Genomic DNA, 13,488 nt, shown 5'->3' with positions numbered 1-13,488 from the left:
CACATCCTGCCTTTTTGTGTTTATAACCCCTGAGTTAAAAAGTAAAAATTACAATTTGATAATTTAAAAAAAAAACTTTCTTTAGGTCCCCATTGGACAGTTTACACAAACAAACTTACTCAACTACTCAACTTAGCACCAAACTTATCCTAAAGCCCAGAGAATCAAGATCTACCTACCTGTGTGACTACAGTAAAAATCACATTCAATTTCATGCTCTGGACTACTTCTCCAAGGGATCTGCCTCTTTCTCTTCAATCATCCAGGCTCTGCATTCCTTTAGGATTATTTTATTCCCACTTGTGAACAGTATGGGACTATGGAATCATCTGCAGTTCTAGGAGGGCAGGCATAGCCAAAAGAGGGGGAACCATTGTGGACATAGCAGAACTTAATTCAAATGATTTCATATTTGAATGCCTTATTGTTTTTTTAAGAGATTCAATTTAGCTGGGGCTAGGGGTAAGTGTTAATTCATAAAAATGGTAGTAATATAATGTTCTGTATTTGTGAGTATATTCTATAATCTCAATATAATAATCCTAATTTATCTTCTGAAAACAAACTTGAAAGTTGGTTGTAGCCCTGAACTCTCAGCAAATTTTCTGTCTCTGTCTTTTGAATGCTGGGATTACAGGCATGTCATTATGTCTGGAAAAATAAAATGTCAAAAGAATACATGAAAAAAAAGAATTCTATGTAAATGTTTTTAATGGCTCCATTGATGATTTCTTTACTCTTTAATGGAAACCATCCAGTGACCTTCATGCAGTGAAAGAAGGAAAACGAAAGAAGCAGCTGTGTTCCTCAATCTGGAAAATGATTAGGTAGATAGTGGCAATATCAATGAGATAGGAAAGATGACTGGAATAGAAAAGAAAACAAGTGGCCCCCAGGAGCCAAAGGTAGGATTAGGGCTTGTCACAAAAGAGTGAGAGCGATGTTTGAGCCAATGGAATTCTTATGACAGTGTTGCCCAGACAAGCCACTAGAATTATGCAGTGAAAAGGGATATGTTACATATATAAATAATACAGTAACATTTTTAAATGAAAAGATACATGCATGTATCCTTACATAGAACCAGACTTCCCACACAATTTTCACACAAGTAAATATGTGTTTATGGAATCTATGACTATGACATGTATCCTGAATATATGAGAAGAAACAAAATTTTAAAATATTTTTTTACTGTTTTGGTGTGTTTTTTCAAGATAGAATTTCTTTGTGTAACAGCCCCAGCTGTACTGTCTGTAGACCAGGCTGGCTGAGAAGTCACAGAGCCTTCCTGCCTCATCCTCCTAAGTGCTGGGATTAAAGGTGTGCATCACCACACCCAGCTAAATATTTTCTATATTAAATAAAAATAAATTTTTGTCCATTTAGTGTTGCTTTTATATAAACAAATAATTTCAGGACTGATCACTTGGAAATGGATAAACAATTATGGGGCTCTTCCCTGGCAATGATTAATGATTAACTCTCTCTCTCTCTCTCTCTCTCTCTCTCTCTCTCTCTCTCTCTCTCTCTCTCTTAGCAGCTGTTGGTTGGTTGTCTATAGTTTCTTGTCTATGGGTAGAATTCCATGAGACTTTCCTCCACAAGAGGATATTTATTCATGTTGTCATTATCTGGGTCTTTGGACAGTTGAGGTATTAAGTGTATAATGTCCATCCCTGTCATTTCTAGAAGACATAATATCACAGGAGACACTATCTCACAGGAGATATCTTAGTACTCTATCTCTCCCACATATTTTGGAAAAAAAAGACATTTTCATCCTAATTTCAAGAGAATGTTAAATGATATTCACATGGCTATTTGCAATAAAGTTTAGAATAGAACTGGTTTGTGGGCTTCTAAAATTTTTCTAGCAGCCCTATCAGTAAACAGAAATTCCCTAGGATACTCAGAAAATGTTCTTGAGAATGTTTAATTTGTGCGAATCCATGACACTTGCTAGCCTGTATTTGTACAGGGGTATATTATCTGTTCTTCACTGAAGATATGCCAAAAAAGTCCACCACATTTCCATTTGTATAAGAAGCAAAGAGGAAGAAGGGTCTAAAGTCATAAGTTATGATTATCAAAACATTTTAAATGTTATTTTGAGGTATAATGAAAAACATGAATAAAATGTAATCCATTTTTTTTATATCCAAAAACTTAAAAAAAAAAAAAAAGAATGCATGCCATTCTATGTCACATGGGGAAGGGTGTTTCTCCTGTTCTGTCATGTCCTATGTTTGAGCATCAAGGAGTGTGTGAACATTATCTGGGATACATGAACAAATGTCCACTCACCCAGTGTATAGCAGTTTCACAAGAGCTTGAAACATTGCATTCTACAGGAAAGTTCATTTACTATAGTAAGGAAACAAGTCAAAATAGCTTTTGGAAGTCCCTGAGACCAAACCTAGTGAACTAGGTTCACTAGGCCTGCCCTTACCAAGAGTGTATGTGCAGCAAAGACGGCGGCTAAAAGTCACTCTCAGACAAGCCCGGTCTTCTGGAAGAAGTAGAGATCAGCTGAGATTCCTGAAAGTCCCAGACCAACCGAGCCACCTAGAAAGGACACCTTCCATCCAGGTGAGCTGCCTGTAGGCTGCACAGTATACTCCAGGTTCTCAGATTTAGTGAATTGTAACCCATGCTGGGATGGGTGTTGGTGATACAACTCTCCTTGAGTCGTTTCTGTTTCTGTAACTAACTCCTCACACACATTCCTGTAAGTGACCCCAATAAAATTCATTGGTTCATCAAATTGGACTTTGGTATCTATACTTTGGTCTGTCATCATTTTCTTGTTATTGATATGAGTAGGCATTTGTTCAGGTCTTCCTAGTAGTAGTTTCATACAATGTCATTCCAGATAGGACAGCAATGACAGAGACAAAGACATGATCCCATCCATGTGTAGTGTAGTATCATTAAAATCATTTTGCTCATTCACTCACAGGCTATTTATTTATGGTTCTGAAAAATAAGTTCCTAAAACACAAGTTCTAGAACAAACACCTTATTACATATTTTTCTTTGGCAGATAATTTAGATGAAAGTTTAGGATGACACTTTCCTCCACATTCATGTCTTCATCGATTGGAATTTGCCTAAGCACCGTGTCTTAGTTAGGGTTTCTATTGTGAGAAAACACCATCACCAAAAATGACTTAGAGAGGAAAGTATTTATTCAGCTTACATCTTGTAGTCAGGCATAAAGGGAAGTTGTAGCTAGCCTTTGCTACCTTGTGTGTTCTTTTTTTTTCCCTTTATCCTCCTGGTTTCATCCCTAACACTAGATAGGAGAGAAAGAAACATAGAGGGAGGAAATCCCTAAATCTAATTTCTTTTTCAACTGTTCTTCCCAGTTTCCATCCCAGTCCCTTCAAATATATCTCCCAACCAACAAATGTTTCTCCCAACCCTAAAGTCTGCTTAACTAGTCCCTTTTCCCAGCTTTCCCAACATCACAGCTCCTCACTGTAACAACTGTTCTACCCTATCTGTTCAGTTCAGCTTTTCCTGGCTCAACTGTCTCCTAATATCTTTAGCACCTACTGCCTTCTCTCACTCTGCTAGCCCCACCCCATGGCCCTGACAGCCTCAGCTGGCTTTTATTATATCCTATCCTGTTTCTGGAAATCCAAGAGGCAACCAACACTGATGGTCATAGAGCTGAGCAGTTCTAACATCTAAGAATTTGTGAAGGGCCAGTTGACTAGAACTGGGGATCCTTTGAAGGGTCCAGCCAACAAAATAAATCACACTACAGGAAGTCAGAAAAAGAACTCAAGGTAGGAACATGAAACAGGAACTGAAGCAGAGGCCATGACAGAGACTCCATTTAGACCATTAGACCCATTTTCTCAAATCCAGTTCTTTTCTCTGGATCACTCTAGTTTGTGTCAAGATGATTTTTAAAAAAATAAAGCAGGAGACATCTCAAGAGTTTGAAGTCTCAGACCATTAAAGTCGTCATTATACTGCTTGAGATATGGTGATTGAGAAGGAGCATTGGCCTTGTGTTTTCTTTGGCTTACGTATTTGAAGTTCTGAAAGAAAGAATAAGGGTTGAAAACTTAAGAACAAAAGATTGCTACTCCAAAGAAAATGGAAACTGTTCTGTGGTGCCACACTGATATAGGAGAGGAACCAACTTCAAGACTAAAAGACAAGACACAGGATTCACATACCATGAGCCAGCCCTGGAATTTGATGGAGTACCCCACTTGCAATTCCACCACAGCATCAGAGTATATGAATCACATTAAAGACCCTGCAGTTCCAGGAATATAGGAACTTCCAGTCAACAGACTTTTAACTAACAGTGGCAACGAGAAAAGCACTTCTTTTTACATCTTTTAAGAGCATCTTTGATTTCCTTGTTCCTGAGACTGTAAATCAGAGGATTCAACATGGGAATCACCACTGTATAGAACACCGAAGCCATCTTGTCATAACCCTGAGAACTGTCGGAGCTGGGGCGCATATAGACAAAGAGTCCTGATCCATAAAAGAGGGTGACTGCTGTCAAGTGAGAGGCACAAGTATTGAAGGCCTTGAATCTACCTTCTACTGAGGTGATATTCAGGATTGTGCCAATGATGTAACCATAGGATATCAGGATAACCAAGACAGATGCCACCCCAAAAATCACTGCTATGACAAATTTCAGGACTTGCAGGGGAAAGATTTCAGAGCAGGAGAGGACTAATAGCTGAGGCAGGTCACAAAAAAAGTGGTTTATAATATTTGGCCCACAGAAATGGAGCCGAAGTATAGCACACAGTTGAATTAATGAACCAAAGAGACCAGTGGTATAGGCTCCAACCACCATGTGCACACAGAGTGATGGGGACATGATGGCTGTGTAGAGAAGAGGATTACAAATGGCAGCATACCGGTCATAAGCCATGGCTGCCAGAAGGCAGCATTCAGCCAGACCCAGGCTTGAGAAGAAGAAGTACTGCATGGTGCACCCCACAAAGGAGATAGATTTAGGTTTCTGGAAGAATCCTGAGAGCATTTTAGGGGTTGTAGATGAAATGTAACAGAAATCTAAAAATGACAAATTGCTGAGGAAGAAGTACATAGGTGTGTGTAGGTAAGGGTCAATCCGAATCAAGGTGATGAGGCCCAAGTTCCACACCACTGTGGAGAGATAACTTCCCAGGAAGACAACAAAGAGAAGCAGCTTGAGCTTGGGAAAATCTGAGAATCCCACAAGAATGAACTTGGTGACAATGGTGCTATTCCTCCCTCCTGACATCGTCTCGGAGCACCTTGAACCTGCAGATAGATAGTCAGATTAAAAATGACTGTTTTAACATTATGGACCTTCCTTGTTTTGACTACAGGATAGAATGAAAAATTATCCACAATTAAGCTAAATTTAACAAAATCGCAATATAAGTATTATTCTGAAAATTGCTAGAAAATCCTCTTCCTGCCACTTCACAGTTTGAGTTACAGTCCTCTAATTCTTCCCACGCATACAAACAGATGTTGCCAAATTCTTGTCTAAATGTTGATACTGATTTGCACTAGTATAAAGATTTCATGACAGTGTTTCATGTTATTTTATTATCATTGCATATACTTATTTAGATTCAATCTTTGACAATCTTACAGGTAAAATTTATTTTATTGTTTTAAATTTGTATCTATTGATTGCCATCTGCTTTCTCTACTAGGTTTGTGTATGAAACTTTCCATCAAATGAATAGTCTTAATTCACTCTTCCCTAAACTTGGCAATTATTTTCCAAGTTTATCATTCATTGTCAATATTAAGTGTGATCACAGTTTTAATATATCCATCATTTTATTTTTATCTATTTAACTTCACTCAATAATGATGGTCCTACCTTTGTGTTACACTGAAAAAAATATTTAATTATGTAAATCAGTAAGACCCTTCTCTACATGTCACTTAGTTTTAGTTTTTATATCTGCATTAATTTTTTGGAAAAAAATTAGCACATTATAAAACTATAAATATGATTTATTTTGGTTTTTTTTCTAAATTGATTGACACTCGTCCACTACAATGAATTAAATTATTTGACTAACAATTAAATCACCTTTATAATAAGATCAATTACAGAATTCCCATTTTGCTCAATTTTTAATCTTAGTTCATGTGCCACCTGTTCAGTCCTAGGACTTTTTATAATTGTTTATAATAAGATTTTATGCATAAGCCATAGAACATTGTAGTGACTGGCGAGAATTCCTTCATTTTTCAGATGTTACTTTGATGGTTTCCATGTCCATGTCTTCAGAAGATGTGTGTAATGAGTGCATCAAAGAAAATAAAATTAGTATTCACCTTGCATTTCATTTCTCATTAGTCTAGGAGAAATGACACATAAAATTCTTTTATCTCAGTTGATAACTAAAGGCGCAAAAGAGGTAACACTAACTGTTAATAAATATTCATTACTACTACATTTGAGAGGACCTGAGTCTAGTGACACCTGTTCTGGGTTCCAAGATCTGTGCCTGCATCACTCTGACATCTCTGGGGCTTTGGTTTCTCTATTTTCAAAATAAAATCACTCCAGCTGTTCTGTATACACCAAAGGGATGTTTCAAGTATGAAAACAATCATTGTGGTGGGAAATCACACAGAAAGAGTCTGGTTCTCTAGAGAAATGGTAATGCGATTTTAGCAACCAAAAAAAGAGGATTAGTTAGCAACCTGCAAAAAGGAAATTACATTGACCCATGACAGTCATCAGTGTACATAATAAAAAATACGCCAAGGTCTATACTATATTTCTGCTGTAAAATTGACTTATGGGATGCCTATGTTTAAAACATCTTTACTGAAGACAGAAATAGTTTAAGAGAATTATTAAAGAATTTTTCTTCAAGAAATTAGGTGATTCATTGGAAATATGAATTACTGTAGAATTTCTATAGTATGTTTTCTCAAGTCTATTCTCAGAACAAGTATGTCCTGGAGACCCTGAAAGTTAAATATTATTTTTTAATTGCTAAGAAATTCATTCAGTAAAGATTTTTCTATCTTCCGTATGTTTAACTGAATCGATCTTTTTAATAAACACAAAAACACAATTTTAATCTCTCAGATGAACATTATAGCTCTTCTAGTTCACTGATGAGGAAAAGAAAATGAAATAAAAATATTTAGATAGCAATGCTGCCGGTAATAGAGAAAGACTCCTGAATTAAAAAAAATTCCCGCTAATTCCTGCAGCTACTTTTACTTAACTTCTTGTTCTCCATTCATGATGAAATCTACATTCTGGAATGCCATAATAAATGTGTTTCCTTCACTCTACTGCAAGTCAGTGAGATGGATCAAATGGCCCAGTGGCATGATACCAATTTAATCACAAGCAGTGTCAGAGGGATGACATAAACTGCGCTACAAACAGAGCACACTGAGGTCAGATTTAGGGAACTGGAGATGGCTCAGCAGTTAGGAGGGTTTGATGCTCTTGTAGAGTATCTAAACCACAGCAGGTAGCTCCCAACTGCCTCTAACTCCAGCTCCAGGAAATATGGCATCCTCTTCTGTCCTCTGTGTATACATGCACACAAACTCACAGACACATGCACATAAATAAAAAAAAATAACAATGCATCTTTTCTTTTTAAAATGAGCAGATTTAACATTCTAAGTTTTTTTTACTGTGGAAATTCATTGCAGATAAAATGTTATCACAGTCAATAAAAATAAAAAATTATGTACAGTAATTTTTAAGACACTGCAAGAAGGTATACAGCCAGTTACTTAATAGATAAACATCATTCATACACTTCTGAAGAAGTAATAAGCAACAGTAATAAATTATTCATAGGATTGTAGCCCAAGGGATCAGTCAAGAGACTAAGGGACCTAACAGTGAAAGGACAAAGAGCTAGTCCCTTAATTTTTTGTTGTTTGCAATCTTTCTCTCTTAATATAATAAAATGTCATAATCTTCTGAATAAAATTTTACATCTTATAAATTAGTTTATTTTGTTTCTCTTTAATATTAAAACCCAAATTAAATCTTGATGAAGGAATCACAGAAAATGCTTTCCTGTTGTGTATATAATACAATGTTTGTTGAAATCTAACATCTGCAAAGCACCAAATAAGACTACCATTTGGTAAACAGCAGAAGGAAGATTAAATAAACTCTTCAAATGGCTCCAGGAACATATTACTTTGTAATATGTTTTGAGGAAGGAAGGTGAAGGAAATAGATAATATGAATAAGGAAAGACTCAGTGTATGAACTAAAGCTTATTTTCTCATTCACTTTGGAAGTCTTTTTTATTACAAATTTAGAGTTCCTTCTAAATTCATTGCACATGGATCATTTTCTAATGTACTGAAAATCTCCCTACTTGTACTTAAATTTTATGAGCTATTTTATTATACATTAGGCTCTTGATATAATTTCAGGTAAGAACCTTTAAAAAAAATATTTCAAGCCTGGTGGTGGTGATATACACCTTTAATTCCAGCACTTGGTAGAGCAGAGGCAGGTGGATCAGCTCAAGGTCACCCTGGTCTTCAGAGTGAATTATAGGACAACCAGTACTATACAGAGAAACCCCTGTCTCAAAAAGCAAAACCAAAAAATAAACAACTAATATAACAAATATTATATCTGTTCTATACTACTATTTTAAAACAAATGTATTGGCTTAAAACATCAATGAGAGGTTGGTGAGCTGGCTTGGGCAGTAAAAGCACCTGCTGCCAAGAACCTGAATCTGATCCCAAAAACCCACACTGTGTGAAGAGAGAACTGACTCCTCCAAGTTGTTGGTTGTCTGATCTTCACACATGCCCTGAGGCACATGCATTCCTGCACATATGTGTGCACACCCTTGTACATTCAGTTAGTTGTTTGCTGACTATCCTTTTATGTTTTTATGTGGTGGTTAACTTTATGTTCCTCTAAATTTATGTATATGTTCTATATATAATCATTTAAGTATGTCTGTTTCTTGATTTTTTATAAATTATATATGAAAGTATTCTCAGTTCAACAATTTATCTTAAAGTGGAGATGAATGTCATCAAAGTGCAATCCTTCTCATTGATTCTTCTTTCCATTCTAGAGTTAGAAATTGGAGAAGATAGAGGGGATTGCTTGAAACAAAGGAAAACAAGCATCTATCATCAGTGGTTGCTTACAAAGTGGTAGGTTTTCTAAGAATGATAATCTAACAGTCAGAGACATATTAAGGCTTAAAGGGATACACCCCAAGGATAAAAGGTACAGGACTTTGAAGATGTAAGAACTAAGAAAATGTGGGGGGTAGGTGGAGAGAACATGGTCTTACTGTGCAGCCCTCATTGGCTTTGAACTCACAGAGTTCAAAGTGATCTCATAATGTTATAATGAAATTTAAGAATTCCTAGGGTTTAATGCCATGAGTCGACCTATTATATTACCGATGTCTGTGGTGATGCTGTAATAAACAACCTACTGACCCAGCAGTGTAGCAATGCCAATGTGGAGTATCAACTACAAAATAATGAATAATTTTTCTGCTGGTTTATGTATTATGCTGTGCTTTGGCTTTGATCTCCCTTCCTAAAATTCCACCAAGCCTGACATGGAAGACATATCTTACATCACCTGTTTCCTCTCATAGCTGATACACGCTGGGCTCTGTAATGTTGGAAGCATACAGAACTGTGCCGTGCCCCAGTGCAGAATAATAAAAAATGATCTTATATGGAAAAAGAATAACATAGGTAACTAAAATGTTAAGCATTTTCTTATTTTTTTTCAGTGCTTGCACATGCTAGGCAAATGCTTAACAGTGAAATCCATGTCTAGTAGTTTTGTTTTTACTTTTTATATTGACAGAGGATCTCACTAAGTTGACCAGGTTGGCCTTAAACTTGAGATCTGCCTTTTTCAGCTTCCTGAGTATCTGAGATCATAGGCATATGTTCCTGTGATTACATCAAAACCCTTTTCTGAGGTAGAATTTATTTTACTCATTTAGCAAGTCGCTGTCTATTGGGTCCTTATTTTGTGATAGGCATAATTCCTGAAAACTTGCATATAGTATCTGAGCTGATTTGACACAGTTCTGCGAACATCATTTCCTGTATGTTGTAGATGAGGAAGCTGAGACATTAGGTGTCTAAGTTATTACTTACATTCTCATAGCTGCTAAACAACATGGCTGGATCTAAAAAACTGTTAATGCTAGATTTAGCAAATAAAAATTTCAAAATAGTACACTGATTTCATTAAATTAATTCTTAATCAGTGAAGCTCTTGATTAACACAGCTTTTAAAAATAATACTGAACAGGGGGGCAGTTTAGAAATAAGTAACTCCTGGCAGACATGGAGGCTGTGAAAAATTGATGATCCTAAAGCAGGGTAAATTCATGAACACTGGTATCACTGGGCTGCCCCGGCTAACCTGTGCTGTCCTTACTCCTGTTGACTACAACTCTCACTCAGATGTTTCTGAGGAAGGTGAGCTGTTGGTGGCTACTTGCTCCACAGCAGTGTAGGAAACATAATAGCATCCACTTCTCACCTCCTGATCTGGATGGACTCTGCTCTAGAGCCTGGTGAAGGTCATTACACACCTTCTTCCCTTCTCTGAAGAATCATTCCTACAGGAGGCTGCCTATTCCAAACTCTGATCTGTCCAGCATGCTTCTGGCCATCCATCCATGATAAGGAGAATTACTTCCACTTGAGGTTCACTTAAATAACTCCTTAGACTCACCATGGAAAAAAAATCACTAATTAGCAGTCCAGGTAAGTGTTCTCCAGTGTAATGGTAATGGGAAAAGTGAGGTTTCCCTTGGTGATTTTACTTCTGCATATGGATTCTTCATTCAGAAAATGTTTTTAGAACAAGAGGTCACTAGAATAAAAATGTACCTCATATATATTCTCCAAATTCTTGCAGGGTAACTTTTACCTTTTCTGTTGCCTATTGGATGATGCATTGTATATATTTCATTCAGAATGTTATCAGGCATACTTAAATCATTCACAGAAATCATTATAAATATTAGTGTCAATGAATTATAATATTCTACACTCAATTCACTTCAGTTCAATTATTTTTTCTTCTGGACTAAACTAATCCTGGACTGAATGTGCAGCTATTTCAATAAATGAATACGGAGCCATTATTCCAAATGTGAGTTTTTACATTTTTATTTCTACTTAACTTTAAAGTTTCAAAATACAAATAATTTTTTATTTTTCATGTGAATTTTATTACTTGAATTTCTTTCATTCACTTTAAGCATGATTCTTTACTGTTTAACTGGTTAGGCAATTGCTTATCTATTTTTCTTGCCTTGCCATCTTTTTATTTTATATTTTATTTACATTTCAGATGCCATCCCCTTTCCATATTTCCTTTCCCTAGAAAACCCCTATGCCATGCTCCATTTTCCTTTTTGCTTTTATACAATTTTTTAAAATGTTAATCAAAGGCTTTATAAGTTTGGTAATGCTCAATCAGAAGAGTAACCCAATACCCAACCTAGATATATAAACTATCTTTGACTGGTGGAGACATGTGAACATCTGCCTCCATGCCCCCTCTCTTTCTCTCTCTTTCTCTCTCTCATCACCTAGCTTCTCCTCTCCTTCATCTTCTCCTCTCCTTACTCCATCTCTTCCTCTCGGTACTCCTTCCCCCTTAGCTCCTCCTACATATCTCCCTTACAATTAAAATAAAACTTTTCTCTCAAAATACAATTACAGCATAATTATTCCTAATTATACCAGTGAGGTACAAGATAGACCTAATACCCAGTCCATCATTTTGTTGACTAACCAGAACCTCTGTCATCTCTCCTGACTAAAACACTTAGTTTTGAACCTGGCTTTTTTTCTTGGCTTTAGAATGAATGTCAGCTGAAAACCATCCACTCAGATCTTTTCTTTCAAAGTAAATAGCCAGGATTGGCTATGAGACTATAGGTCTTCAACCCCATCAGAATTCCAGAATGACTGAGTTAACTGAAATTATGGCAAGCACTAAACATAGCTTCTAAGACTTAGCCAATTTATAGGGACTGTTGAACACCTGGAAAGCCCCTATACTACTGAATGTTGGAGCATCAAATCTTCAGCCTTCTGGCCCAGAATCATCTGACAGACCTTAGTGATGCAGAATTATTAAGGGCTGATTACTCTATCTTGGCAGATATAATCAGTGGACTATTCTGCAAGTGTGTCCTTTTCTGGACAGTAATTTGTCTGTAGATGGAAAGAGGCAATTCTTGCCTAGTGGCTGTCACCACACAACTGGAGTAACTCCAAGGATGCTCAATTTCTTCTTAGAATCCACGACAGGAAGCTGTCAGGAGCAGACAGGTCTCTAATCAAAATGAACATTAATATAGAAATATTTGTAATGTCAATTCTATGGACTTCTGACGTTTTGAAAACCAACTATCCATGTAAGGTAACCTGGACTGTTGTCTGTTAACTCCTCTCAGCTATTTCTAAATAAAATATAGAAAACACCCTAACAATAAACTCCAAGCCATGAATTTGCTATAGTCTCTTAACTCATAGGCTAACCATCTCAAATCATTTAAAAAAGTTAACAAAGGACTGGGTCTAGGCCTTGTATTCCTAAATGTGTTATACAGGCACAATGCCCATGAGAGTATCAATATTCATCTCACTTTTATATCAATAAGAAGCTTGTACCAATGAAAACCTTAAATTTGAAATCAAAGTAAATTTTGTACCATTTAAGAAATTATAACTTAATCTTGATATTAATTATACAGATTTCTACCAATAGGTTATGGCTATGCAACAAATCCTAGCGAATCCTCCCTGTTCCAACAAAACCACTACTTTTCCCTAGAAAGACAGCACAATATTAAACACCTTAGTCCATAAGCCCAGGGAATAGGGGTGCTGACTCTTCTTTAACTTCTTCAAGCTGATTAAGGGCACTGAGATATTAGAAGAGGGGTGGGGGGAAGAGTAAATTGATAAGCCTCTGATGCTGTGTCTTCACTGCATCAAGATGGAATTCCAGGACATCAGAGGTTTGGGCAGGTCTGCTCAGTATGCTTGATGAGTAGATACACAAAGGCTGTGTATTCTGCAATATACAATTCTCAGAACAAGTTTTAGTATCAAGAAAAAAAAATTTTTTCTTAGAGGGCTGACATTTTTTTAAAGATGGTTCTAACAACTTTCCTTTATTTCCCCTTTTTAAAATTCGTTGTAATATTTACATTTCAAATTTTATCCCCTTATCCCATTCCCCCCAGCACCCAGGAACCCCTTATCCCATCCCCCCTCCTTGTGTTTCTATGGGGGTGTGATTTTCCAGTTTCTATGATGCTGTTTCCATTAACATAAACAGCCTCCTAAATTTCTAAATCCTTCACTTTGTGTTATTAAATCTCCTATTTTTTTTCTTCTTTTTTCTTCTTTTTTCCCTTTTTTAAATCTTTTTTTTTTTTAATTGGGTATTATATTTACCTTTCA

The 13,488-nt window shown here is 36.3% G+C and overlaps 1 protein-coding gene across 3 annotated transcripts; it reads right to left on the bottom strand.

The window, feature by feature from the left end:
* Positions 1-3,173: 3,173 nt before the first annotated feature.
* Positions 3,174-10,679, bottom strand: LOC117722341 (olfactory receptor 5AN6). 3 transcript variants are annotated; one of them, XR_013105715.1, is made up of 3 exons: positions 10,593-10,672; positions 4,197-5,292; positions 3,174-4,055 (listed from the first exon to the last, which is right to left on the bottom strand). XR_013105715.1 is itself a non-coding variant. In XM_076917891.1 (2 exons), the coding sequence occupies exon 2, from the start codon at positions 5,270-5,272 to the stop codon at positions 4,325-4,327; it is 948 nt and encodes a 315-aa protein (XP_076774006.1). In that variant the 5' UTR covers positions 5,273-5,292; positions 10,541-10,679; the 3' UTR covers positions 3,174-4,324. The 3 variants fall into 3 exon arrangements, 2 of the variants coding, with proteins under 2 accessions (XP_076774006.1, XP_076774004.1); XM_076917891.1 differs by having other exon boundaries at positions 3,174-5,292; positions 10,541-10,679; XM_076917889.1 differs by having other exon boundaries at positions 3,174-5,292.
* Between the last annotated feature and the right edge of the window lie 2,809 nt (positions 10,680-13,488).

Source organism: Arvicanthis niloticus, chromosome 1 (assembly GCF_011762505.2).
Source record: "Arvicanthis niloticus isolate mArvNil1 chromosome 1, mArvNil1.pat.X, whole genome shotgun sequence".
Classification (NCBI taxonomy): Eukaryota; Metazoa; Chordata; class Mammalia; order Rodentia; family Muridae; genus Arvicanthis; species Arvicanthis niloticus.
The sequence above is the reverse complement of the archived record's forward strand: the minus strand, read 5'-3'. Positions and strand labels throughout refer to the sequence as shown.